This window comes from Durotheca rogersii, assembly GCF_024521655.1.
Source record: "Durotheca rogersii strain YMJ 92031201 chromosome Unknown GGS23scaffold_21, whole genome shotgun sequence".
Classification (NCBI taxonomy): domain Eukaryota; kingdom Fungi; phylum Ascomycota; class Sordariomycetes; order Xylariales; family Xylariaceae; genus Durotheca; species Durotheca rogersii.
Window position 1 is genome coordinate 221102 of NW_026251252.1, and position 27914 is coordinate 249015.

Here is a 27914-nt window from a genome sequence, read left to right on the forward strand (position 1 = left end):
GGGTCGGCCCTGTCTCAGCCCCGTCAGTCTCAACTTAAACGACGTCTGTAACCTTGGGTTTCCATATTCGGTCGTCTGATTGATGCGCCGGCCCTGGACTTTCTCCTGCCCACCCATGCCCGAGCCGAGCCCCCTTCAATATCATTCTGCACCACCGACCCCAGCTGGCTGGCTCTGGCGTCTCTGTTCGTCTAATGAGAGCGCGCAAGTTAGTTATTTGTTTGCGAGGTCTGTTGGGAGATGCTCGCTATCCCCGTTAGGCAATGCGCGCCCGCACTATGCCAGATACCTGCTAGTACCTACGTGATTCGGGGGGGGACTGGTCCCTGCAGGTCAGACTAGAGCAACCTCCCGTTGGCACCGGCACGTCTTTAGGAGATAGCTGATATATCGAAGGGGGGCTCTTCTTGGGTCCGGCGCGTGCTTAACGTGAAGCGTACTATGCCGATCAGAGGAGGGAGAGAGAGGAAAAAAAAACAGACACCTACCTACCTACACCTACCTTCCGCGTGTTTTTATAGCCACCCGACAGGACCGAGTGATCCCCCAGAACGCGCGGTATCCCTACCCGTCGACATCAATACCGCAGTGTACACTGTAGCCTGGAAATTTCCAAACCTCCCGACTCGAAACAACATGGGGCGGTAAGCAGCAGCCCGCCAGATAGCCGGGTATGATGACCCCCCGCGCCCTCCCCCTTGCCGGCCTACGTAACCTCGATATATCCAGACAGACGCAACCCAATCTCAGGCGCCCAAGACGTCGAAATTACCCCGGCGACGTACGTGTAGATGCATGGAATCGGCGTACATAATAGGTATGTGTGTAGGTGTGCATGTCCAGGTGGATGTATGTGCGCATAGGTACGTTGTTGGTATCCAATGGATCGTGGCGGCTGGCTTATACCTGGTCCCCCCATGCAATCCGACGCCTGTCCGAGGTCCCTTCAGCATCTTGACAAACGCCTTCGCATGCAGACACTGCAGGAATATTCTGCAAGCTGTTTGCGCCGCTTGTTCGCCCCCATTTTCCATCAGTAAGTATTCGATTGCCCCTCCGGCCGAAACCTATAGATACCTGGTATTTCCTATACGCGGCGTCACCGCGGGGGGCTGTAGGCAAGTGGCGGCGCTTGCTGCGGTGGCCCCCGATGTTGTACATGTTGCTTCCCTTGCGTATATTTAGGTATTTAGGTATTTGAATAATTCGAGATACCTGAAATCGGTCGCATTTCACACAGCCCGGACAGGTCGTTTCGACGCGCCCGGTACCTGTGCGCGCTCGTAGCCGTTTGAGGTTGAGAGTCTGGGCACGACGAAGGAGCCGGGTACCTGGCTGCGTACCTCCCGCGATACCTAGCAAACCGTCCGCCCCCCCCCCCTAAAACTGTCAGACAAGTCCCGAGATACTTCCCTCAAGTAGTTGCTTGGGATTTCCGCCTCGTCCAATCGTCGTTCGTGCTTTCCTTCAGCAACCTTCCTGATCGATCCGCGACTTCCCTTTGACACCGCGACGGACGGACTGGTTCCCTTCGCCTTCGCTCTTTCCTCTAGTAGGGCCTTTCTTACGTACCCTACGTACCCCCCCGGTCCTCTCATGTTCTTCCTCTTCTCTCTCTCGCGCTCACTCTCCGCTCTCTACTCTCTCTACCTTTCTCTCTCTACCTCTCCCTCCCTCTCTATTATACCTCCTCGCTTCGACATCACCCCCAGCTGGTGCGGGATCCTACTAATCTATCCGTCTGCCTCGACACCACTTTCGTTTCTTTCTACTTACACTCCTTCCACTCCCTCGTTCCTATTCCCGCTCCCGTTCTTGTTCCCGTTCCACCTTCAGTTGCCGGCTGGGCTCCATTCGTTTGTAGACACCTACTACGTCCACTCCTTCACCTATCTCCTCTCTTCTTCCCCCGTCCGCTTCTCGTGCGCACTCGCTCGACTTGTCTATCTGACGGTTGGGTTGGGCGTATCAAACACGCCAAAAACGCCTCCTGTGGCGCCGACGCCTGATTTGATCTATAACTGTCTGGAAGGGGGCCTATCTCGACCCCGTTGCGACCATCGCCCAAGCCATAGCTAGGAACGAAACCGATAGGGTGGGATCTCTGGAAGTTTCTGGGATCGCCGAAACTTGGGAAAATTCCTCTCAAGGTTCACTTCGAGACCGTCGAGGCTTTTATATACGGATCGTACGAACCTGTGTGACCTTGGGGTCGATTACCTCGCGCGAGCCGAGAACTGGTCGATCCCGTATCTCGACTTCCACCTCGACCTTGTCCGTATTTCGGCAGACACGACTTATTTCCGAATCGCATGACGGTCATGGGCTGCTTTGTGGCACTGTAACCTCCATCATCTCACAGGCCTCTTCTCTTCGTTGTTCATTATTTCTTCAGCAACCGGGCCAGCCAGTTTGGCCCTCTTTAAACCGAGATACCCCCGCGATCGACTTCTTTTCTAGATTTACCCCCTGATCACGCCGGCATTGCCATATATCGGCCCTGCCTCGTCATAAAGGCTACCGCCTAACCTTATCGACGCCATGTTGTTTCCCGCTGCCGTGTTTCTTGCCGCCCTTTTCCTGGGCCAGGGCAGCGCCCAGGACGGCCCAGCTTCTCCTTGCGCGGTGAGTGAACCTGATCTCGGAAAAGGGCTTATTCCCAGTATTTGAGATTATATGACTAACGTCATGGCTGGCGTATTAGGCTGGTTGCATCGACGGTGTTTTCTTGAATGCGGCCGACCTCGGATGTGCTCTAGGAGATAAACTGTGTGTCTGCGGCCAGACTACCGCTTACGTTGACGGCATCCGAGACTGTATCAACCAGGCGTGTCCGCAAGAGGCAGCCGCCCAGATTCCGATTGCTGAGGGAGTCGGTGCTCAGCAATGTGCCGGTAAGTAGGCCGAATATAGCTGAGTTACCGAAGGGGCTCTCTGTTGATCAAAATGTCGTTGTAGCCGCATCCCAGGCAGCTGGAATTCTACCAGCCCCTACCCCTACTACACCTCCCGCTACGCCGGAAGCTCCGACTGCCACACCCGAGCCTACGTCTTCGGCTACGGTTGCAGAGACAGCAACGGCCACACCCGAGCCGAGTCCTCCAAGCGCTGTCTCGTCATCTGAGACAGCATCCTCTGAAGCCTTGAGTGCTGCGAGTGTGGAACCAAGTGCTTCTAGTTCGACTTCGGTGGCCGTTGAACCCACTCTCACCTCTGTATGTAACTAGACTGACAATTTCTTCGAGTGGGACCTAATGGCTAATTTCTCCACTTCAGTCGTCGACGCCCTCTCTCACTGCTACCGGGTCTAGTTCGGCCACGCAGGGCGGAGCTACATCGTCTACAGAGCAGCCTAACGTGGTCTCGTCCGCCAGCGAGGAGGGCCTCAGCGTTGCTGCGAAAGCCGGTATTGGCGCTGGTGTCGGTGTCGTGGTAGTCTTTGCCGCTCTCTTCTTGCTCTTTATCTGGTTAAGCCGCAGGAAGAAGAGGGCGACCGCGGACGTTCCGTCGTTGCAGATCTCGGAACCTCTTCCTGGATCCGGACGACAGTACGCGGATAATCCCCGCCGAGCTGAGGCAACCCTTTCGACGAATTTTACGCCGTCGCCGCAGTCGAGCGAAAGCGGCCGGTCAAAACGATCGCCCCAGCGAGCGTATACGCCGTCGGTCGGCTCTTACTCTTCTGAACTGGATGCGAATGTGAGGCGATATGAGGATATGGTGCCGCAGACCCAGCCTCGAACTATGATTTAGGTTGAGCTCTTGTGCATTCGAGCCTGTTTCTCGTCCCTTTCGCCCCCACTTCTATTCCCCCCCTTTCCGAAGTATTTTCCGGCCCGTTTTTTTGTTCAAGTTGTGAATGCATTTTCCGAGTTCAGTAGGGCAGTGAGGATAACTCAGTCATGAGGAAGTTGAGAATCGTCTTTGTGTGGGGGCTTACTTGGTGTCTTTGTGTGGGGGCTTACTTGGTGGCATCTCCCAACCTTCGCGCGACCTGTGCCACCGTCTCCAACGCCACCTGAGAAGAGAACGGGGAGCCCAACGGTTTTGATCGTCATGTACTAGTTCCATGTCGCACAATTACCCGCCGTGAGCCGGCCGGACACGAGTGTTGGTGATTACGGCTGGACAATAGGTGGAAACCCCGAGATGTAGCATAGGACCACGTGTATCCTGAATGAGATAAATTTGCTATTTACTATCAGACGTATTGTGCCCCTATTTTGCCGATGATGTCGTACTTTTACATCTTTACGGGCTGCGAACTTGAGCACCACAAGAGGTAGGTAATCACTAATGATAGTCTAGACGAACGGCCCCAGCTGTCCCGGACGCGTCTGGGTTCCGTCGACTAGAAGACAGTGGCGGTGGCGTGTGGAAGAAGCTTAGGTATATACGACGGTGAGCATTTCGGAGCCAAGTGCCGCCGTCGAGGTTGAGGGAGGGAGGGAACTAAGTACCTAGATATGAAGAGTAAGAAAAAAGAAGGGGAGGAGCACCAAGTCGAGGTCTAAGCAGAGGATAGGCAGTGTTTCGCGCCCAATGCGGGATTCACACGGGCCGGAGCGAGTTTGAATTGATTCCTCGAGTGCAATGCCTCTCTCTCTCCCCGCCTCTCGCATTGTGCTTGAGGGTGTGTTATGTGTGCATGCATGTATGGATATATGGTACAATGCTACCGAGCGGCGCGCGCGTATACGCGGATACGCTCTCCTCCTCCGCCGCGCCGGCCCAGTTCGCTTCCGCCCCGAGAGGGCCAGCCGGGCGAGGTTGGGTCGCGGCGCGCCCTGTCTACGGATGTGCTGCGCATCGCATCCTTTCTCGCCTTCCCCCTTTTTTTTCTTCTTCCTTTTCTCTATCTCTCTCTCCTCCGGCCTCATCCCGTGCCGCCCCCCCTCGTGCGCTACCAGCTGTAGTATGGCCGCTGGGCCGTGACCGGGCGGTTCGGGAGGTGCGTCCAGGGGGCCTTGCGGGCCTCCTTCGCGACGCGCTCGTCGTGCTGCCGGATCCGGGTCTTCTCTTCCTTGAGGACGATCGAGATGCCTAGCAAGAGAGGGGTGCGATGTTAGTGTTGTCGCGGTTACACCAAGCGCAGGAATCGGCAAGAAGAAGAAGAAGAAGAGGAGGAAGAAAAAATTCACTACTTACTAGCCGTGGGCCGGCGGTGGGCGGACCGGTAGCCGCGGCCGTGGTAGACCATGCGCACGCCGCGCCAGGGGCCCTTGTTGACCCAGGCCTGGTCGACGTAGAGGCGGGTCGGGTCGGTGACGGTGATGCGGCGGCCGTCCTTGGTCTGGATCTCGCGGGGGCGGTCGAGCTGGAGGGCGCTGGCGGCGGGGCCGGCGCCGGCGCCGAGCCCCATGCCGTGCGCGGCGACGGCGCGGTCGTGGGCCTCGGACAGCTGCCAGCGCACGTCGCGGGCGGGGCGCTTCTTGCTGAAGCGCATCTGCGTGATGGCGTCGTCGAGCGTCTTGCCGGCGATCTGGCGCGCCAGCATCACGAGCTTCTTGGGGCTGGTGCCGATCAGCGTGCTCTTGCTGCGGTGCTCCTTCTCCGTCATGCGGATGCGCTGCTCGCGCGTGATGCGGTCGCCGCCGCGCATCATCTGCATCACCTTGCGCTTCGTGTAGCGCACGCGCCACCGCGGGTCCGGGTCCAGCGCCATCTCCATGTGCTCCTTGATCTGGGTGCCGGCGGTGATGGACGGCGGCGGGCGCTGCTGCCCCTGCCCCTCACCGCCCGGCGGCGGCGGCCCGCCCACGTCGCCCTCCGCCTCGAGCTTGCGCTCCGACTCCTTGATCTCCTCGTCGAAGATGGACGCGCCGCCCGTGCGGTCCATGTTGCGGGCCGCCACCAACTGCTCGCGCTCGCGCCGCGAGAGCTCCTTCGACAGCTCCGACTGCTGCGACGCCGGCGACGAGTCCTTCTTCTTGCCCGCCTTGTTGCCCCAGAACCACGCGCTGCGGCGCTGCGTGCGCGGCAGCAGGCGGAGCGCCGCCGACGACGGTGATTTGCCCGTGGCGGCCCGGGCTGCATCCGAGAGAGGGGGGGGGGGAAGAGAGTATCTCGCATCAGCTTCTAGCTCGGCCGCGGGCGGAATTGGGGAGTGGATTTACCGGTCTGGACGACCTGCCGGGCCGGTAGGCGTAGGCTCATGGCTGCGACGTGCAAGCCTGCGAGCTTGGTTTTCGGGGGATGAAGCTGGTCTGACGCTGTCTCTGGCCAGGAGTGCAGCTATGTAGAGGAGGATATACGCGGCACACGGCTATGGTATCGCGACTCGTCGGAAAATGTCGAATGGGAGACACGAGGGGAGAGAGGGAATGCCGCCGGGGATTCGCCGGGCTGTGCCGTAGGTATGTACCTCCTCCGTACATGAATAAGATGCCCAGGTATGCTTGTATAGATGCTATGCGTAAAAATGAGCTAATCGAGCAATAGCTCTCTTCACGTGATTTCACATTGCCGGTGCTCCAATCAGAGGCCGCGCGAATTCCCATCCACCCATCCCGTCGTCTATCGGCCATCATCAGCCCATTTCTCCCCAGTTGCAACCCTCAATCCCGAAAATCAGAGACTCACGTCCTCCTCTCCTCGCACCCGCTGCCGATCCAACTTTTTTTTCCCGCCTTCACCTGCGCGCCAGCAACCTCCCCTCTACTTCGCACCGAAGCTACCCGTCACAATGGCTATCAAGCCCATCACCGGCGTAAGGACCCGAATTCGGTGCCCTGTGGAGAAATCGCTGCGGCGCATCTTCCCCTCTTATCTCCTCTTCCTCCCCGCGCGACTCTGCGGTGCTAATCCCTCGCCTACTCCAGATGCTCCGACGAGGCCTCATCACCGACATCAGTGTTGCGCTTGGTACGTTGCCTTCCTGTGCACCTTCGGTTACGCATCGTCAATCGCACTAGGCGCGGCTATACGCTACGACAACAACTTGCCCGCCAGCGTTTCCCGATAGCTCCGTTCTCATTGCCAACCCCCCCCCCCCCCGAACGAATTGGGCCGGGGATTGGCTTTGCGCCAGGATCCCGGGCTGACACGAAGAGCAGGACTTGGCGTGACGTTCGGCACCCTATTCTGGTACGCAGCCCCATTCGCGATACACTCACTCCCCTTCGTCTTCCCGGCCCTCCCTCGTCCGCCGCCGAGGAATAGTTTGGCGGCGTAGACGACGCGCGCTACCCCACGGCCACTGGCGGGGCTACCCAGCTAACCGCGGCTGCGTCCTAGGCACGGCTTCCACATGCCGCGCACCCACGCGCGAGACGCCTTCTACAGGAAACTAGAGGCGGACCGGGCCGCTCGAGCTGTCTAGAGATATGAGCGTGGCGCGAAGCGAGAAGGGGAAGAAGATGAAGGAAGAAAAACTGGCGTGTGAAGATGAGAGTTAGAGAGAGAAGAAGACAGGCCATGAACAGGTCGAGTGCGGAGCCAGAGGAAACGCAAGACTAGACGTAGGACAAGTCCTTTGACTGTTTTTTACCCCCCTCGCTCCTAGGATGTTGTGAAGATGCTTTCCAGAGGACAGGCACGATTCGATAGCTAGGGTGGTCGACTGTATTATACGAATTCCTGAGCACCCGCTCGTCGAATACAGAGTTTTCCTCGGCGTTTTCTTTATTTTGTGAAGAGCATGCGGAATCCGTGCGAGATCTATGATATACCTACCTATGCGTCGGCGCCGTCGGATGAATAATAGCTGTTCCTTGTCCGTAGGCGAAGGCAGGTTTTAAGGAGAGAGAAAGAGAGAGAGTACCATAGAGGGTGCCAATGAAGGTATTGCCAATGGGTGTATTCATATACCTATAACAGGGCTATCGTCACAGTATCAGCACCGAGGGGGGAGGGCGTTTTCTTGAATTGATTCATTTCTTGTCTCAATGCCTCTTATTTCTTTTTATTTTTATTTTCTACAGTATATATTTACCTGTCAATGCTTATACAAAACCATGTGCTAGTTTATTCTTTTTCTCTGTCCTCTCTTCTGACTTGAGCATTTTTGATGGTTATGGATGGGCCATTATCAAGCCCCCCCCCCCTCTCCCTCTCTCCATTTCTCCTCCTTCGCCCACTCTCCAGTTTCCCCTCCCCCACCATCGATCGGCCAGCTTCCGAGTCATCCATTCTTGTGACTCGCTTCCCACGCCGTCGTCTCGACCATAAAAGCGCCCTTCTTATCGCGACATCTGCAGCTCAGGGATCAGCTAGCGCTCTCTCCCAACTCTCCTGGGAGGTAAAACCGGCCGGGCGAATAAAGGGAGAGAAAGAGGAAAGCAAGGGAAAACGAAAAAAAAAAAAAGAAGCGCAAGACATTGTGCGCGACGCACCGGCGAAACCACCGCTGCACCGGCCAGCACCGCACGGGGCTCTCGGCGATCTCGGGGCGGTCGATCTGGCACTCGTACTGCAGGAGGGAGAAGAGCTCGCAGGCGGCCAGGTCGACGGGGCCGCCCTTGCGCGCGCAGCCGCTGTCCACCTGGATCTCGGACTCGAGCTGCGAGGCCGGGAAGACGCGGCACGGCGGCGCCATCCGCTCACTTTCTCTCTCTCTCTCTCTCTCTCTCTCTCTCTCTCTCTCTGCGGAGCTTCACCCGAGATCACACCGGGTTTACCTAGTGGGGGCGCGCACTAGGGACGTAGATACACGCATACGGACGACGGAGGCCGGCTGGCGATGATGGACCATACGACGGCAGGAGCAGCGGCGAGGCAGGTCAGCGCGAGGGTGCTTGGCGAGATCGAGGAGACCAGCTTGGAAGAGGTACGTCTCGTAGCTAATTGATTTCCCAGGGGACGGTAGAAAAGGGAGGGGGTGTGTGTGTGGGTGTGTGGGTGGGAAGATGCGATGCGATGATGGGGTGGTGTGGTGAGGGTGTGTTGAAAGGTACCTACCTATTGCAAGAACGCAGGGGGGTAGGTATATAAGCTGTCGGGTGTCAATTCGCGTCATAACTTCTCTTATCGTATCGGCGTCCCTGTCTCTCTCTTCTCTCTCACCTTTCTTCTCTTCTCAAGTCTACTCTTTTATGCTCGTTCGTCCTTCATACACGACCCTCTGACCCTCTCCTTACAATATTCTGAGAGCCGTCCTGAATTTGGGGGTTTTCTTTTTAGACAAAACCACATAAAAGAAAGGCGAAAACCCAACATCCAACTCCAGCCAAATACCCCACTACAACACGGCCTAACCACCTACTAACCACCAACACTTACATCTGCAGCTCCTCGACTCCCTCCGCCTCCAACTCGCCGGTCCCTCGCCAAATCCTGGCATCCGCCCACACATACCCATCCCGGCGCTTGCCAGCCTAGCGGGCCGCTACCACCGGGCCACCCAGTCCGCCCCGCCGCCGGTCCTCTCCGTGAGCGGCCGCTACCTCCCGCTGCTGTACCACCTGGTATCGACCCTGATCGCCGAGCCGCACGGCTACGCTATCGCCGTCGTCGATACCGAGGGTCGCTTTGATGTTACCCGCCTAATCGCCTCTCACCACCTACCTGTTACCGCCGTCACCACCGCCGCCGCCGCCGCTGGCGGTAGTGGTGGTAGTGGTGATAGTACTAATACGAGCACCAGCTATCCCGCGCTGCCCCCGGACCTGCGCCACGTCTACGTGTATCGCCCACCGCAGGGCCAAGAGCATGTCCGGGCCGCTGTGGCCGCGGCCAGCGAGTGGATGGTGTACGGGGCGCACGGGAGCCGCGCACGCGAGTGGTGGGGCACCGTCGTGATCGGCGGCGGTTCTAATGCCCCTGGTGCGGGTGCGAGTGCAGGTGCCAATGCCAGCGGTGCTGTTGCTGGCGCCGGCATCGCCAGCAGGGGCGACGTGTACGCCGACTGGAAGGGCTGGCTCCGTGTCGAGCGCGAAGAGGTCCCCGGCTTCCCCCCCGGAATCAGCATTGAGGAAGCCCTGCGCGACAGGGAGCGCCGGCAGCGGGTCGTCGATGCGGCCGGCTGGGTGGCGAGCTCCCAGGTCGGGAGTTACGCGTGGAAAGATATTTAGGTAGACCATGCACACGGAGTCAGGGCCGGCCTAGACACAGCATAGTCAACCAATGCGGGCAATATAACTTGTTCGTGGTGACCGGCTTAAACGGTGGCGGCACAGATACAAATATGATAGATAACATTAGCCCATGCAAATCACCGCAGAATAGTCACTACCTAGAACCAAATATTTCTAAAGAGCGACGGACATCACCCATCAGTAGTCGGGGACAAAATCCACCATATTCATTGAGATATGCCCAAGCTGCCATATAGAGGACTAGACAGGATTGAGGCGGGTTGTGAGGATGGGTGGTAGAGGTTGTAGCGTCCTGGTCGACCGTGGAATCTGGCATCAGTAGATCAATATCAAACCGTCTGAATAGGAGGGACTACATTTATTGCATAAGCGAGGCTCATTGCGGGATACACGAGCTACTATGCTGCCTACATGCAATCCGGATGTATGCATCCCCTCCGCGAATCGAAAGCTGGGCACCTCGTTAGGCGGCCTCTGTATACACCATACACGTATATTCGCATAGCAACCCCGCCTATGGCATTGCCAGCGTAGGTAATTAGCCCGTGAATCGATAATTACTAATCGCCTCCGCATAATCTGGCAACTTTCCTCACCAACTCCACGTCTCCTCGACGTATTCGTACGGTCACCAGATCCTCCCAGCGCGCATACACAGACGGTCTAGCTCACCTCCCTAATCGGTGGAATCCATCGACAACCCGTCCCGTCCCTTAGCGAGACAAAAAAACGGACCAGCCCAAGAAATCCAAACGGGGGGCGCCAGGAATCGCAAGAGAGGCGTTAACTGCAACGAGCAGGACGATGTAACAGCGTCATATCGGCTCGCACCACGATCGCGACGAGGAAAAAAAGGGGGCCCAAAGACGAATGCCATATTGTAATAAAATAAAAAAGCAAGAGAAAGCACAAAGAAAGATACAGCAGCGCCATGGCCTCGTCCCAGTACGGCTCCCTGGCCCCTATCCAGCAGTACAACCAGCTCGCCCTCCAGGCCGCCGCCGCCGCATCCTCGCAGCACCACCAGCTCCACCACCGCCAGCCGCTCCAAGCCGCCGCGCCCGCCCCCGCGTACCCACGCCCGCCAATCCTGCCGCCCGCCAACGGGCTCCACGACGCCTCGGCCTCGCTGCCCGGCGCGCCCGCTGCCAGCAACACTGGCGGCGGCGGCGGCGGAGCCATCAGTAGTGGCAGCAGCAGCAGCGGCAACGTCCGCAGCGCCCCCGGCGACGGCGCCCTGACGCCCCCGCAGGCCAAGCGGCGGCGCGTCGGGCGGCCGCCCAAGTCGGCGGCGGCGCGCGAGTACCAGGGCTCGGCAGCGGGCCCACCGGCGGCAGCGCCGGCGCGGCGGCCGCCGGAGGAGGAGCAGCACAGGCCGCACCCGCTGAACAAGGGCCCGTACGCGACGGCGGAGGACGCGGTGTTCGCGCTGCAGCTGCACGTGTTCACGTCGGGGTACGGGGTGTCGCAGAAGCGGACGGTGAAGGAGAAGCTGGCGTCGGGGCGGTACGACCCGGACGGGGAGGTGATCCGCAAGGACTTCACGTGCGACCGGGGCGGCAGCGAGTTCGTGTCGCACAGCACGGGCGAGCGCCGGCGCGAGAGCCGCAAGTGCGGCTGCGCCTGGCGGGCCGTCGTCCGCCTGCTCAAGCGCGAGGGCGACCGCTGGTTCGTCGACGTGCTCGACCCCGCCCACAACCACGCCGCCACCCCCCCCGCCCAGATGCACACCGTCGCCAGCTACCGCCGCTGGCAGCGCGACAACAACGCCGGCGTCCGCGCCGCCATCGCCCGCCTCGCCCGCGCCGCCGCCCTCCCCGCCCCCCGCGTCGCCGCCTACCTCCGCGGCGACGCCCCCGACCCCGACCTCGACCGCGTCGACCGCCACATCCTCCGCGCCCTCTCCATCAGCGACGTCGAGCTCCCCCCCGCCGCCGCCGACCCCGCCCGCCCCCAGCCCGCCATCGTCTTCGACGTCGTCGCCCACCGCCCCACCATCGTGCTGCAGAGCGGCGGCGGCGGCGGCCCCGGCGCCGGTGCTGGCAGCGCCGCCGACGCCGACGCACCGGACCCCGGCGCCGGCACCGGCGCCACCCTCGAGAGCTACATGATGCGCTACGGCCAGCCGGCTGCCTAGTTCGGCGACGGCGCGATCGGGCTAGGGGCGTGCGTCGCACGTGTCACACCGGCTCTCGCGGGGCCGCGGGACAAGCACGGCGCGGCCGGTCCGTGCAGGAACCGGGCTGTCGGTGTTGGCGGCCTGACTCGTCCCATCGCCCTGCTCGCCTCTCCGCCACGACGCATGGCGGCTTGTGCGGCCGAAGGAAAGAAGAAGAAAAAGAAAGGAGGCAAAATCCCCTTGTTTGCGTCCCCTCGCGAGCTGCGGCCGCCGACGTCTCGAGAGGGAGAAGGAGATAGGGACGAGGGCCGGGGTGGACGGGGGATCTGTATTTAGGGGAGAGGGAGAGAGCGCGTACGGGGTTTCTAAGGCGTCTACGTATGGGAACGGGGGGAGTTTTGGGGGGACCAACGGCGTGTGCTATTTTTTATGAGTGCTGCTCAAACCACAATAGATGCACCTGCACCTGTCCCTCCAATGCTACTATCTTTCCAGGACCGTCTCCGTCGCGCAGAATCGCCCTTCCAGCTAGCAGCAGGTCTACTCGTATTCGCAAGAGGCGCGGGACATAGCACATCAGGGCGAGGATGCATAGCACGCGTACGGCAACGGACTTCGGGTCTCTCTCTCTGAGATGTACGATATGATTTCTTAACTCCCCCTTATTACTGAACCACCAATTCCGCCCCTGTGCACATCCTCCCCTCCCGTCTTATATAAATCGACTAGACCCAACCGTGCTACCCACCCATCCGATGCTATGCTCAAACGAAAAAGAAAAAAAAAGACACCAATGCGCGCTCATCCATGCAAATGCCCCTTCTTACGTACACCCCCTTGCCCGTTATAATGCAAAATCAAAATAACCAAACCTCAGCCTCGCCTTTCTTTCCTGAGACCCCAGACCAAAATGTCACTATTAGGCAGAAGTCGGAGAGGTAGGGGCGGAAGCAGAAGCAGGGGCAGGGGCAGTGGTCTCGGGGGTACCTCCACCGGATCTCTCTCGGGAGCATTCCGCACTGGCTGCCAAGACCTTTTGTCCCGATCCCCTTGTTTTGATGCGCTCGTGGTATCTTTTCAAATTCTCGAATGTCTGTCCGTCGCCCGCAAACTCGGATTGCCCCGGCGTCCCGATGATGTCGTGAAGGACTGGCCAGAATGCGAAGTCAGCTAGCGTCATGGTCGACGCTGCGATGAAATCGTTGCCCTCGGCAGCGTACCCCTCCCAGATGGCCAGTTCGTGCTTAATCCGTTCGCCATCCGGATCGGCCCGTCGCTTGGATAAGAGGTCTATTCCCTGCTGGAACCTAGCAGCTTGCTTTTCTTGGTCCTCCCTAGATAGCTTGTCTTGTCCGGCTTGGCTGTAGGCGCGGTCTAGGTATGACATGATGGCGACTTCGCCCTGTACAGTCGTCCTCGCGGAATCGTTGTCGACGAATTTTATGGGCAGGTCACTCGGGATTGTCCCGGGATCCTTCGCGGGCTTTCCCTCCTTCCAGCGGAAGAGCGGCGACATACTCCCTCTCGCGTAGTTGACCTTATACTCGGCCAGCATCAGCTGGATGCGCATGTTCGCCACGGGGTCCGACGATAAGAACAGCCGAGGGGAAGCAGAGATATGCAGCACGTCAAACCCGCCGCCGTAGAACTCGTCCCAGTCGAACTCGGTCGATTGGTTCTCCCTGCCGAACCCTTGCAACATCTTGACGGCCTCCTGCGTCTGTCCATTGACCACCGGCTTCGCAGCTTCCCTCGTCTTCGCCGTAGCACCTTGCCCCCATATGACCCTGCTCTCTCGGTCCAGGAACGTTGCTATCTGCCTGAACGTCAATGAGATGCGGCCGCCACCATACGCCAGTTCCTCGGCTGATTTCTCGCGATCCATTCTCTTGTCCTGGCGGATACCGTGGAGCCATCGCATATTGGTAGCCAACCCCATTCTACAGAGGGAGTTGTGAGGCAAGCGTGTTCGTTCAATCTGTCGTCTGGGCGCATCGGGCGCGGTTTCTAGCTCCGTTTCGGCCTTCGTTTTTGGCCGTCGCTTGGTACGGAATGTCATGGTCCGCTCTGCCCCTAGGCTAACGTTCGCGATAAAGCTACCCCTAGCAATGTCGAGGGTCTTGTCGCTATGTTCCGAAATATAGTCCTTGCCGTCGCGGTAGAACTGTATGAGGACATGATTGAGAGGGTGACCTAGCCGCTTCTCAATTACGTTTTTGATCTCCAGTACTGTGGGGGAAAATGGCAACAGCGGCGGCGATTCGTCTGCCGGGTGACGGTAGATCGGCATGCTGCCATCCTCGTCGACCTGCCCCTGAACAGCCACAAGCCTGGGTACCTCACCGCCCTGGTGCGACATCCGCTGCCACTGCACCTCGTCTCTTGTTCGTTCGAAGATATTCTCGGATAACGGCGACGGCAGCACCTCGTACATGACTTTTGTATCACCTTCGCAGAGAGGTCCGCTCTCGCTCGGGGTAATTGCGTCATGGGAGGTCATCGCGCCACTGTTTTCAACTTCGGTTTTTCGAGTCTCTGCTGGCGCCTCTTCTCTCTTTGTACCTTCGTCGCTAGGCGCTCGGCCTGTCGCGTCCGGCAGTTTAGGGGTCCCCTCTGGCGTGCTGGGATCGTCCTTTTCTTCTGGTGGACTGGTATGGTCGCTCTGAATTACGGGCGGGTCCGGAGTGAGCGTGGCTCGTTGCTCGGGTGATTGCGGCTCGTCGGATGTGTTGCTCGTGATAATCTCATCTCCCTGGGGATTCGGCAGTGATGACCTCTTATCCCGCGCCGGGGTTGGCGCGTCATCTTTATTATCCTGTTCACCTTTACCTTGTGACTCATCATCTTCTAAAGTCTTCTGAGATTTTTCGGAGCTCGCCGCGCCGGGCTTTGTGGCTGAGGAACTCGTCCCTGATTCGTTGCCGCTCTTCTCGTCTGTCAACGCTACAGGTCTCACCAGGGGTTGAAGCGATGGTGCTGGATCTGGCGCAGGTGCTTGAAGGTCGGGATTATCATCGTCTGCACGCTTAGCACTTAGCGACAGGTTTTCAAACGACGATTGGATTTGTGAGGTTGAGGACGCAAGGGAATCGTCCTTCCCCCCGGCAGGGCGACGTACGGTAGGATACCTGCCGCTTGAAGTTGCCGGCCTATCGCCTGGCCTCCTCGAGACTTTCGGCTTCGGTTTGAAGGACGCTAGGACGGTCTCTGCGGGGAGCATGGCGCAGCCTGTCATGTTCGAAATCTGCTTGAGCGCAGCGCGGTGCCGCATCACGTTGTGGTAGCCGCAGCAGTCGTCGACTATGGTGATGGTGTATCCGTGGCTCGCGGCATCGACGGCGGTAGCCATGATGCTGGTGTTCGTCATCGCCCCGCAGATGAAGAGCTCCGTGACCAGTCTCGTCCGGAGCACCCGAAGCAGGTTCTCCGATCGAAAGGCCGAGTAGTACGACTTGACGATCGTGTGGTCCCTAGATCCCATGGCTTCCTTCACGATGGGGTGCATCTCTATGCCGGAGGTGCCCGGCCGGACGCAAATCGGCGCCTTTGCACTCTCCTGCGTCAGAAAGGCTTCCGCACACTCGGAAGGCGATGCCGTCTGCGGCGGCTCTTGCCGGCGACGGCCTCGTGCGTGATCTGGCGAGCGGGGGTTGCCCGATCGGTCCAAGGTGAGAACTTGTTCGTCGAATACAGACCGCGACGTCTCGAACTGGCTGCAGGCCCAGATGATATCGCCGCCGCCTTTGCGGAACGCCGTAACCAGACCCGCTAACCGCTCCGGGAGATCTATGGGGATCTGGATCGGTAGGGCACCGTCCTCAGCCAAGAAGTCGTTTTGGGGATCAACCACGATCAGAGCCCGCCGAGTGGGCAAAGACGGGAGCATCGCCCTATCTATGGAAAACATTATGACTGCTTGTATTAATGATCTGAGTGAGATTTGCTATGGGTGTTGGAGAGGCTGCTGGTATATCCACGAGTCAGAGGGTGGTGAGGTTTTTCGAGACCGGCAGTAGGGTGGTTGACGAGCTTACTATTTAGTTTGGCGCAAGGAGTAGATAGACGGACGGACGCTCGCTACAACATGCTCGGAAGTCGTAGCAACCTCGAGATCCAGTGACAGGAGGCTGCTGGGTAAAGAGCGGGACAGAAGGAAAATAACGATCTGGCTATCCTCGGATCTCTCTTCACTAAGGTGTGGACTGTACTTGGCGACCCGCCTTCGGGCAAGCGTTGTCGTGGGCCGAGAGAGGGGGGGAACTAAAGGAGGAACCAATGCCACCCAGTACCACGAAATTAAACCGGACGGGGCGGTTGGCGAATGCTTAGACACACACACACACTCTCTCTCTCTCCAACCAGACGAAGAGAGGACTGCTCGATGGGAACTGGGCAACGTAGGAGTAACCGAGTAGTGCCTAGGTAGGTAGGTAGGTAGGTAGGTGTATAAATGCCGGAAAGGGGGGAAGAGGAAAAAGAAACCAAACGGAGGGGGAGGGTGAGGCTTTGAGTAAGTATGCTGGGCAGGTAGGTATAGGTATGGTGCAGCTCAGCTTATAAGTCGCGATATTACGTATGTAGGCGATGAAGATAGGTTCACGTATGACAGATGACCGTATGGATGGAAATTGGAAAATAGGAAATGGGGATAGAACCAAAAAGGAAACATGCAGGGTAGTATAGGGCAGGGCAGGGCAGGGTCAAGGTCCAGGTCCGGGTCCAGGTCCAGGTCCAGGTCTGTATGTACGTGTGCGTATGCGTTTATGTATGTGTATACCTACGTCAAGGCGTCGAGGGTGGTGGTGGGTGTGTGGACGTTAGGAGAAGGCGATGTACAGAGAGGTAAGCTCGGCGGTATCATGTGCATCCGTGCATGGATACGCGATGCATGGGCGTGCAGTCGTAGCTGGCGATGGCGACGGCGACGAAGAGGAGGATCTTGTCGTGTGCCCCCGTTTCTCTCTCTCTCTCCACAGGTATCCGGATCTGGATCTGGGATTCGCGCGTGTAAGTCTGCCTCTGTTCCGTGTAGGGACGGACGGTGTAGGTGTGCGCTAAGCAGGGCAGAGGGAAGACGACGATGGCAACGGACTAGGGAAGAAGAAGATGCGCCATCAGTCATCCACATACATGATGCATACATACACGATGCATAACAAAGAACGAGCGAGCGAGCGGCCGAGCTAGGGGGGGGGGGGGGGGAGGGAGAGGGGAGAGACCAGCGTTCGCGTTCATGGTTACGATGAAGAAGCGCCGGAATTCATTCCACTGTGTAGCATCCAATTAACGGATCTAGCACAGGTAGGAGGTAGGTACCTAGGTAAGGTACCTAGGTAGGTGGGCAGGCCTGGCAGGCACCTAAGCGTAGAGGTACCTACCTACGTCCCATGAGTATGTAGTATAGCAGTATAGGCATGTAATGCGTGGCGGGTGTGCAGCTAAGCACGTTAGGTCTATGCGAACCTACGCGGCATACGTGCATGTACGTGGTATGAGATGGGGACCGGAAGAGGCAAGTCGATTGCGTTTAGGCGTATACCACCTCGTACGCATACCTATAATTTTACTTGAATACTCATAGGTACCTCTCCTGGTGGATCTCTCGGGTCCCATCTTAACGGCAGGGGACCGGGAGGAGGAGGAAGAGGAAAGCTCAGGTAGGGGTGGTGGGGTCGAAAGAGGAGGGGAGGAGACTGGAGGGGAAGGGGGTGGGCGGAATTAGGGGCGCGAGCAGGAGAAGTCGAGGAACAGGGGATCTGGCGAGTGGGACAGGTCCGTGGGTGGGTGGGCTGGCAGGCTTCGAGAAGGAGTCCATCTCCACGGAGGAGTGGAGAGAGAGAAGGAAAAGAGAGAAAATACCTGCGTGCTGGCAGGGAGGGCTCAGCAGACAGAGAGATGGGATTGATTCCCGGGTCCGTATTCGACAAAATCGAAAATGAAGACATGAAAAGGGCGGGGTGGAAGGAAGAGGGAAACGGACCCAAACTTGTAGGTGTAGGCGAATAATAGTACAAGGCCAGCTCGCCTTCTCTAGCACCGTCCAGGAGCCAGCCCCTCCCGCCCCAATTTTGGGACGGCCTATAATTTCTGCAAGAGGCCCTTTTCTGTCGCCGGGGTGGCCCGGCCAAGCTCTCGCATCTCCTACCCTCTGCTGCTGCCACTACTACTACACGCATGAGCACTATGAGTATTGTGAGTACCTACCACAGAGGTACGGGCCCTGCGCAGAGGACCTCGTCCACGGCCGCCGTACGCTGCGGCAGGTAGGTAGCCTACGCGCGGTGCCCTTCCCGGCTGGCTTACCTACTACGTAGGCGTATGAGTAGGTAGGCATCGTGCGCTGCGGTTCGGTGCTGGCTCGTCTCCATCCGTCGGACGATGGGACAACTCGATATGAGTGAGACCTGTCACTCTATTATTGCCTATTACTAAACACGCTATTAGTGGGCTAGTGGGAACCAGGCCCGAGCTTAGGTGAGGTAGCCACGGAGGAAAGTCCGGCGGCATTGTACACCGTGTAACCAAGCCACCTGCCGCCTGTGTGTCAAGGGTTGTCAACCCACCTTCGCACCTGCCTACGCCCCTACTCCTACGTGTAGTAGACCTGGACGCGCCTTACTAAGGCAGGTACCTCTCCCCTCTGCGCCTCTGCGCCTCTCTCCCGCTTTCGTCACCTCCCCTCAGATCAGGTGCCTGACCTCATATGTACCTAGGCAGGCAGGCAGGTATGTCTACATGTACTGTAGGAGGTACCTAGGTACCGATACCTTAGGTGATATACCTGCCTACCTTTATTGCCTTGAGGTACCTAGCCATCACAGGGCGAACAAGAACTGTACCCAAGGATCACGGCAAGCCAAGGTATCAGAACATAAAAATAAAAATAAAAAACCTGCCAGCCTGGCACGTAGGTACAGGGCTCACGTAACCACGGTAATCTGCGGCGAAATCGGATGGGGGAAGGAGAAAAGCGCGGTCAATGCGGATCTGCACCGTCGACGTCCATTGCGGTTGCTCCGGCCGTCAACGTGATTACGCTAATCGGGTCTAGACCTCGCTACACGTACCGCAAAGACAGGTACCATCCCGCCGATGAGTACCTACATCGCGCATACAGACATACCTCTCGAATGCGCATAATCTGCCTATCTGCCTCCGTATCATCTGTCTGTCTGTTGTCTGTCTGTGCAATCCGTCAGCAACCTACCATTTTTATTCTTGGTTTGATTTCGGTTTTATTTTTATTTCTACCAGGTCCCATTCGCACCATGTCGTCTCGAGCAACATATACAGCGACCCACGACCAACCCCGACGACCAGCCCCGACGTATCCACAACCGACCCAGCCTTGACTCGATTCGGCCTCTGATCAGACTATAATGCTCTGAGTCGTCCTGCGTCTCACACCTCTGTTTGGCCGTAGCGGGCACACGCCGTACCCGTCACGGCTTACGATCGACAGTCGGGCATGCCTGGTGGGCGAACGGCGACGAGAGACGGTGGTATGCACCAATTTCCCACGACGAGATCCGCCGCCTCCCGTCCGACCTCGTCTACCAACCATATCTAGGCAAAGGTACCTATGTCATCGACCCTCCCCTCTCCTACCCATATGAGTGCATAACTCCATATATACGTCTCTCCCCATACTGCGCCTAGCATAGACCCGGAGCCACTCGATATGGTACGGTACTGTCCGAACTGTCTCCCCTCGCGGCCAAGGCCTCAATAAGATGATCAGCTTGTCTGTGCGAGCTAAGCAAACGGTGCGCGAGGCATCAATCCTCCGCTACCGCAAATATTCGCCAGGTTGCTCCGAGGTCACGGCAGAATTCAACAGAAACACGCCGATCGCCACATCGCCATTAGTGTACTTACTGTGCGGTGCCTGATACGACCGACTGCCAGGCACTAGATACATATCTATCCATACATCTGCCCCTTGCGCGCAAGTCATGTGGGTTAGGTGCCCAGCTCCTGACCATCCTGGGGCATAGTTTCACTCCTCGGCATAGGATACCCCAAATCAACTTTTTCGTCGCCTCAAACTACATACCGGGTTCTCCAAATGCTCGCCTGCGAGGAAGCTTAAAGCGCCGCCGTATCTTTAGCTATGCATTGGTAGGCTGCGCCGGTGCCAGCTGGGCCTGGCTGGGCGGACGTGGCGTGACTCGACGATACTCGAGGGTTTGCGACGAATCATAGCAACACCCAGTAGCATGCTCATTCGGGTCCAAGAAACGCCTGGCGGGAGGTAGCACAGATTGGTGGTATGCATCTACTCATAGGCAGGTAAGTGTGGGTTTAAGCGCCGACAAATGCAGCCCTCTCTCTCTCTCTCTCTCTCCTCTTCCGTTGACTTTTTTATCAATAAATATATCGGGAGGAAGGGGGGCAGAGACAAGGCGGGCGAGACAAGAGACAGAGACAGAATCAGAACCTGGATGCGACTGGCGAGTCCGTCGCCTCATCCAATTCGTCTCTGCTTCGACGCCGCCGCTTGCCATTGGCCGCCCTACATGCCTCTCCAACTTGCGTCTCAAACTTGACGTAGGCAGGCACAACTTCTACCATTTGGGAGGAAAAACATGCCAGGAGATGCAGGGTTTGTAAAAGAACCATGCAGTCGATGGGCGAGAGGATGGATTCGGGCATGTGCTGCGTTGCGATATTGTGCGCCCATCCGTTCTCCGTCCCGAACCCCACGATCGCTGGAGAGCCAGCAATCTCGTTTGGTGGCCTCGTCTATCTTCAGACTTCAGGCACATGAAGCTAGTGCTTATCTGACGTGCGCTCGTCGGTGTTTTAGATAAGTTAAGTAGACACCGCGGCGAATTGGCATCTACACTTGAGATCTCTACCTATCTACGACCATGCATGTGCATATATGCACCCGGGCGCGAGCGCGGGCGCATAGATTCCCTCGTAGGACTTCTGCACCGCGCGATGGGGCTTATCACGCGAGGAGGGCATAATGGCATGGCACGTCCAGATTTGGCACCTGGGATCCTACGGGAACGAACATCCCGATCCATGCCTCACGGCCCGGAGCAAGAAGCTTATGCCAAGCGGCGATTTCTCGAAGGATTGAATAGGCTGGTCCATCTTGTTCTCGTCTCTCTCCCTCTCTCTCTTCACTGGCGTTATCCCGTTGTCGATTTCGGCGGGTTGAATCCGTAGCGTCGATGGGCGGTAAACGGGGGTGGTTTTGACCGCGTAAGCTGACCGAACCACACCGGCAATTCGAAGCGGAGGAGGCAGATGGGTGAATGACACGGGCAATGCAGAAAGGTCTCATTCGTTGCCTTCACTAGGTATGTCTATGAATGCGCATGCAATGCCCTAAATGAGGTAGGGGTATATATGTGTGGTGTGCGTGTGCGTGTGTGTGTGTGTGCGCCTGTATACGTTTACTATTTATTGTACGGCGTAGTACGCGTACGTCCTCCTACACACGTACTATTACTCGCATCGTCGGGTGTTGGTGTTCCCTGGGTCTTCCCTGAAAGTCGCGTGTCAAGACCGTGCCGCTCGCCTGGGGTTAGAGGGTTCCGATTGCGATCACCGGGCGGACAAACCCTTGTCTAGTGAACAACTGGACATTATTACCGCAAAGATGCAAATCATGTACGAGCGGACGGGCGTTGCCGTAGCCACACATCATCATTCCCGCTGCGGGCGGGCGGGAGGATCGGGCCATGTCTCGATGCGGGAGGTGAAAACCTGGAGCTGGAAGAGGAGGGGAGGGGGAGAGAGAGAAGAAAAAGAAAAGAGAGGTAAAAACCAGGGTGGGCGGGATGGGAAAATCACAAGAGAAAAAAAAAGGAGGCCGCGGCAGCGGTCTGCCCTGGGAAGCACACGACAAGACTGCGGGTGAAGGCGACGAGTCGAACGAGAGATTCGACCACCCGTCCGTCACCGTTGCATTGTTGGAGCGGCTGAACGGCTGGCGCTATACTCGCGGGGTTCATTCTGATGGCACATACAGCCAACGTTTTGACGTAGGTAAAACCGCTCGAGTGCTCGATCACGTTCGTCAAACCGAAGAAAAAGGGGAAGGGGAAGTCCCTTCGATCTTACTCGACCTAAACAAGGAGCAACTTTGGTTACGACTCCGCCAACTTCGTAACGGCCTCGGCGATATAGACATATATGTGGTCAGTATTATCAATCGGAGCCTGTGATGAAGCGGAAACGAAACACCAGCCTGCCTGCCTGGGAACCTACCTAAGGGAGGTATGTAGAATAGGTAGGTCTGTATATGCACACATATGTACACATATATGTAATGCATGCTAGGGATGTGCAACGATATGTGACCATGTAGGCCCATATGTGTCCACAACATCCATGTACACGTATCTACGCATCAATACAGATACCTATATGTGTCAGGTATGTATTGGAGATGGGAACAGACTCATATACGAAGAGGTCATACCGACCCGGATCGTCAGGCTTGCCACGCGGGAAATGACGTGACTAGCCTCTCGTTTCGTATTCTACATCGTCTAGGGAGGGACTCGATGGTGTCGACAAGGTCCGTATAAGTCGTCCTGACCCCCCCTGGCTGCAATTTCGATTATGGACCTGTGGATATCGTCGAGAAAGACCCCAGCCGAGTGAGGGCAGATCTGGTCCGTATCAGGACCCGAAATAGCCCATATAATAATACATGGATCTATAAGTTATTCCCCTCTATTCCCCCCCCCCCCCCCGGCTGGCTCTGCTGGGTTAAATCCCGAACTTCAAAGCCCGAGTTGCGGTCCTCAGACCAACAAGGGGAGGGGGGAGCAGGGCCAAACCAAATACGTCCATCATCTCATTTTTCCTTTCCTTTCTTCACCCATCGTAGCATCGGCGATGGAGCCGTGACTTGACGCACCGGAGTCAACTCCGACAGAGGCCACCACTAATATTGCTACCTACCGCCTCCGCTGCTGCTGCTGCTGCTGCTGCTGCTGATCGCGTCCCGGCGTCATGCATCGTGTCCCAACTGCCGACTGCCGACTGATCTCGCTGAACGCACGACAGGTCGCTCTGGGTCGACGAGCAGATGAGCACGCTTGGCGTGGCAGAGGTGCAAGCCTCGTCGCGACTCGCAGCTCCCCCTCCTCTACTTTCTTCTTCGTTGAGCCTCGGCTTCCCAGTAGTCTTATTTGCTGGCGATGCTGCGGACGGGACCGCGCCGGGCCAGACGTCCTCCATCAGGTGGGTAATTGTCTGCCCGCACAGCCGCCCCCAAATCTCCTCGGAGAAGCGCGTGTCTCGCCCTTGCTCCAAGGCGCATGCGTAGGTTCATACGTACTCATTTCCCACCTGCGTGCATTGGCGACCTGCACACACATGTATGCTTATACGCGCCCCGCGAGCATATGGACACAGCACGCCTCGCTCCTGTACGCGCTCTCGTGAGACTTCTTGGGGCGGGCCCGTCCTGCCGCGCTGCTTTGTGCTTATTGGCCTTGTCCGGTGGACTCGGGAGAGCGGTGACGGCGAGGAGAGGTAGCGCTTTGCGAGAGAGAGCGAGGCGACAACTCCGCGGCCAGTCCTGCCAGTAGCCGAAACAAGCTACACCGCGATGAGGAAGAGGGGGGTCGAGCGGGGGAGGGGGGAAGGGGGGGAGATGATCACGTATCGTCTTCCCCAGAGGGATCTGTGACGTCGGCACGCGACCCCGCTCGCGACGCACCACGTCCGCATCTCGTCGGCAGGCGTTCCCGATGATGGCCACGCTTACAGCCGCTGATCCGCCACTCGATCCTATCACACACTCCGTCCCGCAATCCCCCCTCAAAGATGAAACTCGACGCGTCCTCTAGCTAAGGAGGCCGTGAACGTGGGGGGGTAAAGAGGAGGATGTGAAGAAGACGAAAAGATGATGAGAGAAGGGGGAGAGCAAAGCTGGGGAGATAAAAAGAGGTAAGGTGATGCCGATTCTGGGCACCGACGCTGAATACTGGCAGCGGAAATCTCGCGCATCCTTCTCGTCTCCCTCACCCGATCCCAGCGCCGCGGCTGTCGCGGAGCATTGGATTCCCAGCAGACGAGCGGACTAGGTATCTCGCAAGTCGTCAGCTCCGGCAGGTTAGCGATGCGATTAGCGGAGGGGTCGCAACCGCGGGCCAAGCTTCCTAAAAGAGGCCCATTTCTCCCGGCAGGTAGACAGACCGCTCGCCCCCTGTCGATGGGCACTTCTAGAAGCGCCACACCGCTGGATGCCGCTGCTGCTGCTGCTTGGGCGAGCGTGCCGAGGACGCTGTCGCTAGCGAGGACCAGTCAGCGCCGCCTCGGCGGCAGGGGTGGACGTGCTGACGGCTTTAGTAAAGGTATGTCCAGGCCGCCACTTCTCTCGCTCCCGAAGCCCATCCCCGCTGGTTTCGGCGGGGAGACGGTGGAGGCGCCGCGGGACAAAAACGGGCCATCCAGGAGGTGGATGCCGAGCTCGTCCGGCAGGGAGAACGGTCCCGTGCCCGAGAGATCGGCGTGTTCGAGGAGGCGACTCCCGATACCTTGGGATCCCCGAGTCGCTACAGTGAACTCGGCGGCGATGGCGATGGTGGCGACAATGGTAGCGGTAGGGTCGGTCTACGGCGGCTCACCACGTCCCTGTAGATCTATTACCAGTTAAAGGAGATGTCCATCCATCTGCCCGTCGGCGAAGGAGGGAGAGAGTAGGAGCGAGTTTCTGGTCATGGGGCCCGTCCTACCGACGCTGCGACGCATCTAGCTAGCCATGTTCTCGGATCATATTTCCTGTCTTGTAATGGCTCCCTGGGCAGCGATAGGACAAGGCGAGGCAGGACGAGTCGTACCGTTTCACAGTTATGCATTTCCGTCCTGACCCCCCGGGTATTATATCGCGACAGGCGGACACTTCCCTCTGCTCCCTAGAATGCGATACATGACGGCGAGGCTTTAAATCGTCGATTCTCGTCAAGTATTCGCGTCGCATACGTCGTATCTCGTATTTCGCCTACCCATACCTATAGCCTATAGATATATATATGTGGTGTGTGTGTGTTACGACACATGCACTGCTTTTCTTCTTTCTTCTCTTCCAGTCTTTTCAGCTCCCCTTTCCCCTTCCCCGCTCTCGTTTTCAGCTTGGGAATATTTCCGACTGGCACGTCCTAAGCGTACACAACTTGCTGCCTGCTACCGTAGCACATGATCTGACCAAGAGGGGGGAAATCCGGTTTCACGCACCGGGTTATCCCTTTCCAGTGCGGTAAGCGAGCATCGATACTTACTTGCCCCCCGCGTCTAGTGACGATGGGTAGTGACAGTGAAGGTAAAGGCGGCCCCTGGCGGCGGGGAGGATAGATGGCGTGGATAGGGACTCGAAGGGACCGCAGGGGCGGAAACAGGATCGAAGAGACCTTCTGCGTGGCTGGCGAGTGCTGCCATTACCAACGCGAAAGGACGCCGATGGGGAGGCGTTGGTTCTCGGGGCTGCGCGAAGGGGGAACGTATAGGGTATATACCCCCAGCCGTCCCCAGAAGCTACGAAGATATTATGCCGCTCTTTTCATAGGCTAGGTCAATTTTACCGCCAACCGACAGCGGCGGGGTGGCATGCCTTCTCCTTGGTCTGTCTTACCTGTCTATGGGTCTCCAGAGTCTCAGTACCTAGTAACTACAGCCTCGACTATGATGACAAGAGCGGCAGCGATGATGGCGATTCCGATTATTCATCAGGCACCTTGTAAGTGAATTGGAGTGAATTGGGGTTATCGCCTCGGAGTATTAGGTAGGTAAGTGGAGGTAGGTAGGTATATAGCCGCGCCGCGTAGGTATAGGTATGGTAAGTTCTTAGTTGAGGTGCCTACATACCTACTGTAGGTAGCTAGAGGTCGGCATCTCCGCGTTGCTCAACTTGGCTGGGCTGACAACCTCGAATAAACGCACACGAAGGTATACACGGCCTTGTGATACACACCAGTGTGAACCCCCACGTGAACCCCCACGCCCGGCGCTCAAGTAGGTACCTAGCTTAGCCACATTACCTAAGCGGACGCCTCCGTCTACGGTCCCCAGCCACACTATCTGCACTGTGCCACACCCAGTCACCTTCAACAGCATCTGTTCTAGCCTGCAAACCTTCCAACTCCGTCTCGATAATTTTGTGCCCGAGCGCGGCCTCTCCTCTGTCTCCCACTCTCGTCTGGGCAGCTCGAAAACGTCGTTCTGCCTAGCTTGCGATCCACACGTGCTTTGCGTACTCGTGGGAAGGCGTAAGTCGCGTCTCGCGAGTCCGTCCCGTTTCCTTAACCCTCGTATCTCTCGACGTGCTCCGCTTAGCATTTCAAACCATCAACTCGGATAACTCCATGGACACCACGTCAAACCTCCGTCAAAAGCGCTCTAGCCCCGAAGATGGCGACGATGACCGGGACGCTCCGTCCAAACGACGGCGAACCTTGAGCCCCGAATCCGACTCTGCTGCGCCGACTCTGGCCCCCCAGGCCGAGGAGCCCGTCTACGACGTCGTGACGCGTCCTACCGCTGGCGACTTGGGCCGGGAAGGCTTGCGAAGGTCTATCGGTTTGGTGCTGAAGCACGTGGGGTTTGACTCCTGCACCAAGGATGCGCTGGAGAGCTTCACCGAGTTGGTAGATACGTGTAGGTTCAAGACGTGTCCGCTGCTTCCTCGCTTCGGGCAGCTGTTCTAACTGCCGAGTAGACGTCACCGAATTTGTCGACCACCTTAAGCGCACTGCGAACGCGGCGAGAAGAAACGAACCGACACCGGCAGACTTCGAGCAGATCCTGCACCGTTACGACGTCCCGCTGTCGTCTCTTAAGCCACACCTCAAGAACCCCGTGTCGAAACCGTTGCTCGAGCCGTCCTTTTACGATCCGGTCTCGGAGGACATCCAGTATTTCCATAAACCGCGGCCGTTCCTGGGCGAGGAGCTAGAGGGGAGGGAGGAGAAAGAAGAGCGTCTGTGGATCCCTAAGAGCTTCCCCGTCTTCCCGAGCAAGCACACGTACAAGTTCACGGTGGTGGAGCTGCCGCCGTGCAATCCGGTAGAGAAGCGCGCACAGGCGGAGGAGGACGCGAAGAAGGGCGAGCTGGCGCTGCGGCGCATCGACCGGGCGGCCAAGATCAGCAAGCAGAAGGAGCTCAGGGAGATGGCCCTGCGTAATCCGCTTAGCCAGGGACGGTACCAGGCGTGGGAGCAGATGATGACGGAATTTCTGCCGCGGAATGGGTCCTCGACCGTAGCAGCAGAGATAGCCGATCACAGCCCTCTGGTCAACTTCGCCGCCAAGTTTGGCCGGCGGGAAGTGCCTCGGGTCAGCCGCCGAGCACCAGCCGTCTAATAACCCGGCCCCGGTTGCCGACGGAGCCAGCCTATCCAAGAGGGGCGAGGAGTGAGACGCGGCACAGCCGAATCCCCGATACGATGTCGGCTGCCGGCATCATCTACCTACACCTTACCATGGAGATCGGATGGCTATTTTCTTTTCCTTTTTGTTATTTATTATTATTATTTTACTTTTAGCGAGAACACCTGGGTACCTCTTGAGCCTTAGTTGTGGTCTTACGCCGCTCTTGACTCACGAGAAGGTTTACCCTAGAGCGGAGAACGATCTAGAGAGGAAGGGTGGGATACCGAAAGGACGAGCAGAAAGAAACCCGTCTTCCGCACCGTCGCATCTGTCCACCAGGCTGGAGTTAGGGCGCACATGGATAGTAGTAGCATTGCCTCGCCAAGATACCCCCCATTGATACAAAATGTGCTTTTTACTCC

General features: G+C 57.8%; 11 protein-coding genes across 11 annotated transcripts; 8 read left to right on the top strand and 3 right to left on the bottom strand.

The window, feature by feature from the left end:
* Positions 1–1390: 1390 nt before the first annotated feature.
* On the top strand, positions 1391–2115 carry GGS23DRAFT_211512 (uncharacterized protein). The gene has a single exon (XM_051511890.1). The coding sequence runs from the start codon at positions 1597–1599 to the stop codon at positions 2077–2079; it is 483 nt and encodes a 160-aa protein (XP_051369524.1). The 5' UTR covers positions 1391–1596; the 3' UTR covers positions 2080–2115.
* A 426-nt stretch (positions 2116–2541) lies between these two features.
* Positions 2542–4155, top strand: GGS23DRAFT_599035 (uncharacterized protein; the record flags this gene model as incomplete). The annotated part of the gene is made up of 5 exons (XM_051518870.1): positions 2542–2625; positions 2705–2894; positions 2959–3215; positions 3277–3699; positions 4066–4155. The coding sequence occupies 5 exons, from the start codon at positions 2542–2544 to the stop codon at positions 4153–4155; spliced, it is 1044 nt and encodes a 347-aa protein (XP_051369525.1).
* A 250-nt stretch (positions 4156–4405) lies between these two features.
* On the bottom strand, positions 4406–6361 carry GGS23DRAFT_579032 (ribosomal protein L22). The gene is given in 4 exon segments (XM_051517026.1): positions 4406–5043; positions 5149–5328; positions 5347–6030; positions 6117–6361. 4 exon segments carry the CDS (start codon positions 6154–6156, stop codon positions 4904–4906), a joined length of 1044 nt encoding a protein of 347 aa, XP_051369526.1. The 5' UTR covers positions 6157–6361; the 3' UTR covers positions 4406–4903.
* A 324-nt stretch (positions 6362–6685) lies between these two features.
* Positions 6686–7321, top strand: GGS23DRAFT_599037 (cytochrome-c oxidase, subunit VIIa; the record flags this gene model as incomplete). Its single annotated transcript, XM_051518871.1, has 4 exons — positions 6686–6709; positions 6822–6864; positions 7056–7086; positions 7237–7321. The coding sequence occupies 4 exons, from the start codon at positions 6686–6688 to the stop codon at positions 7319–7321; spliced, it is 183 nt and encodes a 60-aa protein (XP_051369527.1).
* Positions 7322–7866: 545 nt separating this feature from the next.
* GGS23DRAFT_211665 (uncharacterized protein) lies at positions 7867–9216 on the bottom strand. Its single transcript, XM_051511891.1, has 4 exons — positions 9004–9216; positions 8899–8932; positions 8334–8674; positions 7867–8192 (listed from the first exon to the last, which is right to left on the bottom strand). The coding sequence occupies exons 3-4, from the start codon at positions 8534–8536 to the stop codon at positions 8123–8125; spliced, it is 273 nt and encodes a 90-aa protein (XP_051369528.1). The 5' UTR covers positions 8537–8674; positions 8899–8932; positions 9004–9216; the 3' UTR covers positions 7867–8122.
* GGS23DRAFT_579056 (uncharacterized protein) lies at positions 8563–10320 on the top strand. The gene is made up of 2 exons (XM_051517027.1): positions 8563–8767; positions 9228–10320. Exons 1-2 carry the CDS (start codon positions 8681–8683, stop codon positions 10008–10010), a joined length of 870 nt encoding a protein of 289 aa, XP_051369529.1. The 5' UTR covers positions 8563–8680; the 3' UTR covers positions 10011–10320.
* Positions 10321–10542: 222 nt separating this feature from the next.
* On the top strand, positions 10543–12484 carry GGS23DRAFT_613335 (uncharacterized protein). The gene has a single exon (XM_051520562.1). The coding sequence runs from the start codon at positions 10966–10968 to the stop codon at positions 12169–12171; it is 1206 nt and encodes a 401-aa protein (XP_051369530.1). The 5' UTR covers positions 10543–10965; the 3' UTR covers positions 12172–12484.
* Positions 12485–12777: 293 nt separating this feature from the next.
* Positions 12778–16596, bottom strand: GGS23DRAFT_579062 (uncharacterized protein). Its single transcript, XM_051517028.1, has 2 exons — positions 16188–16596; positions 12778–16114 (listed from the first exon to the last, which is right to left on the bottom strand). Exon 2 carries the CDS (start codon positions 16058–16060, stop codon positions 13073–13075), a length of 2988 nt encoding a protein of 995 aa, XP_051369531.1. The 5' UTR covers positions 16061–16114; positions 16188–16596; the 3' UTR covers positions 12778–13072.
* On the top strand, positions 16574–17341 carry GGS23DRAFT_579067 (uncharacterized protein). Its single transcript, XM_051517029.1, has one exon. The coding sequence runs from the start codon at positions 16821–16823 to the stop codon at positions 17307–17309; it is 489 nt and encodes a 162-aa protein (XP_051369532.1). The 5' UTR covers positions 16574–16820; the 3' UTR covers positions 17310–17341.
* Positions 17342–24340: 6999 nt separating this feature from the next.
* On the top strand, positions 24341–24768 carry GGS23DRAFT_599042 (uncharacterized protein; the record flags this gene model as incomplete). The annotated part of the gene is made up of 2 exons (XM_051518872.1): positions 24341–24482; positions 24545–24768. The coding sequence occupies 2 exons, from the start codon at positions 24341–24343 to the stop codon at positions 24766–24768; spliced, it is 366 nt and encodes a 121-aa protein (XP_051369533.1).
* A 1488-nt stretch (positions 24769–26256) lies between these two features.
* GGS23DRAFT_579081 (uncharacterized protein) lies at positions 26257–27912 on the top strand. The gene is made up of 2 exons (XM_051517030.1): positions 26257–26778; positions 26840–27912. The coding sequence occupies exons 1-2, from the start codon at positions 26487–26489 to the stop codon at positions 27481–27483; spliced, it is 936 nt and encodes a 311-aa protein (XP_051369534.1). The 5' UTR covers positions 26257–26486; the 3' UTR covers positions 27484–27912.
* Positions 27913–27914: the final 2 nt, after the last annotated feature.

Coding starts and splice junctions, on each gene's coding strand:
- GGS23DRAFT_579056 (XM_051517027.1), top strand. CDS start 8,681: ATGATGGACCATACGACGGCAGGAGCAGCGGCGAGGCAGGTCAGCGCG. Junction 8,768..9,227: donor AGGAGACCAGCTTGGAAGAG/GTACGTCTCGTA, acceptor TTACATCTGCAG/CTCCTCGACTCCCTCCGCCT.
- GGS23DRAFT_579081 (XM_051517030.1), top strand. CDS start 26,487: ATGGACACCACGTCAAACCTCCGTCAAAAGCGCTCTAGCCCCGAAGAT. Junction 26,779..26,839: donor CACCGAGTTGGTAGATACGT/GTAGGTTCAAGA, acceptor ACTGCCGAGTAG/ACGTCACCGAATTTGTCGAC.
- GGS23DRAFT_579032 (XM_051517026.1), bottom strand. CDS start 6,156: ATGAGCCTACGCCTACCGGCCCGGCAGGTCGTCCAGACCG. Junction 6,031..6,116: donor CCGGCAGGTCGTCCAGACCG/GTAAATCCACTC, acceptor TCTCGGATGCAG/CCCGGGCCGCCACGGGCAAA. Junction 5,044..5,148: donor CCACCGCCGGCCCACGGCTA/GTAAGTAGTGAA, acceptor CTCTCTTGCTAG/GCATCTCGATCGTCCTCAAG.
- GGS23DRAFT_579062 (XM_051517028.1), bottom strand. CDS start 16,060: ATGTTTTCCATAGATAGGGCGATGCTCCCGTCTTTGCCCACTCGGCGG.
- GGS23DRAFT_211665 (XM_051511891.1), bottom strand. CDS start 8,536: ATGGCGCCGCCGTGCCGCGTCTTCCCGGCCTCGCAGCTCGAGTCCGAG. Junction 8,193..8,333: donor GTGCAGCGGTGGTTTCGCCG/GTGCGTCGCGCA, acceptor CCTGAGCTGCAG/ATGTCGCGATAAGAAGGGCG.
- GGS23DRAFT_613335 (XM_051520562.1), top strand. CDS start 10,966: ATGGCCTCGTCCCAGTACGGCTCCCTGGCCCCTATCCAGCAGTACAAC.
- GGS23DRAFT_579067 (XM_051517029.1), top strand. CDS start 16,821: ATGCAGGGTAGTATAGGGCAGGGCAGGGCAGGGTCAAGGTCCAGGTCC.
- GGS23DRAFT_211512 (XM_051511890.1), top strand. CDS start 1,597: ATGTTCTTCCTCTTCTCTCTCTCGCGCTCACTCTCCGCTCTCTACTCT.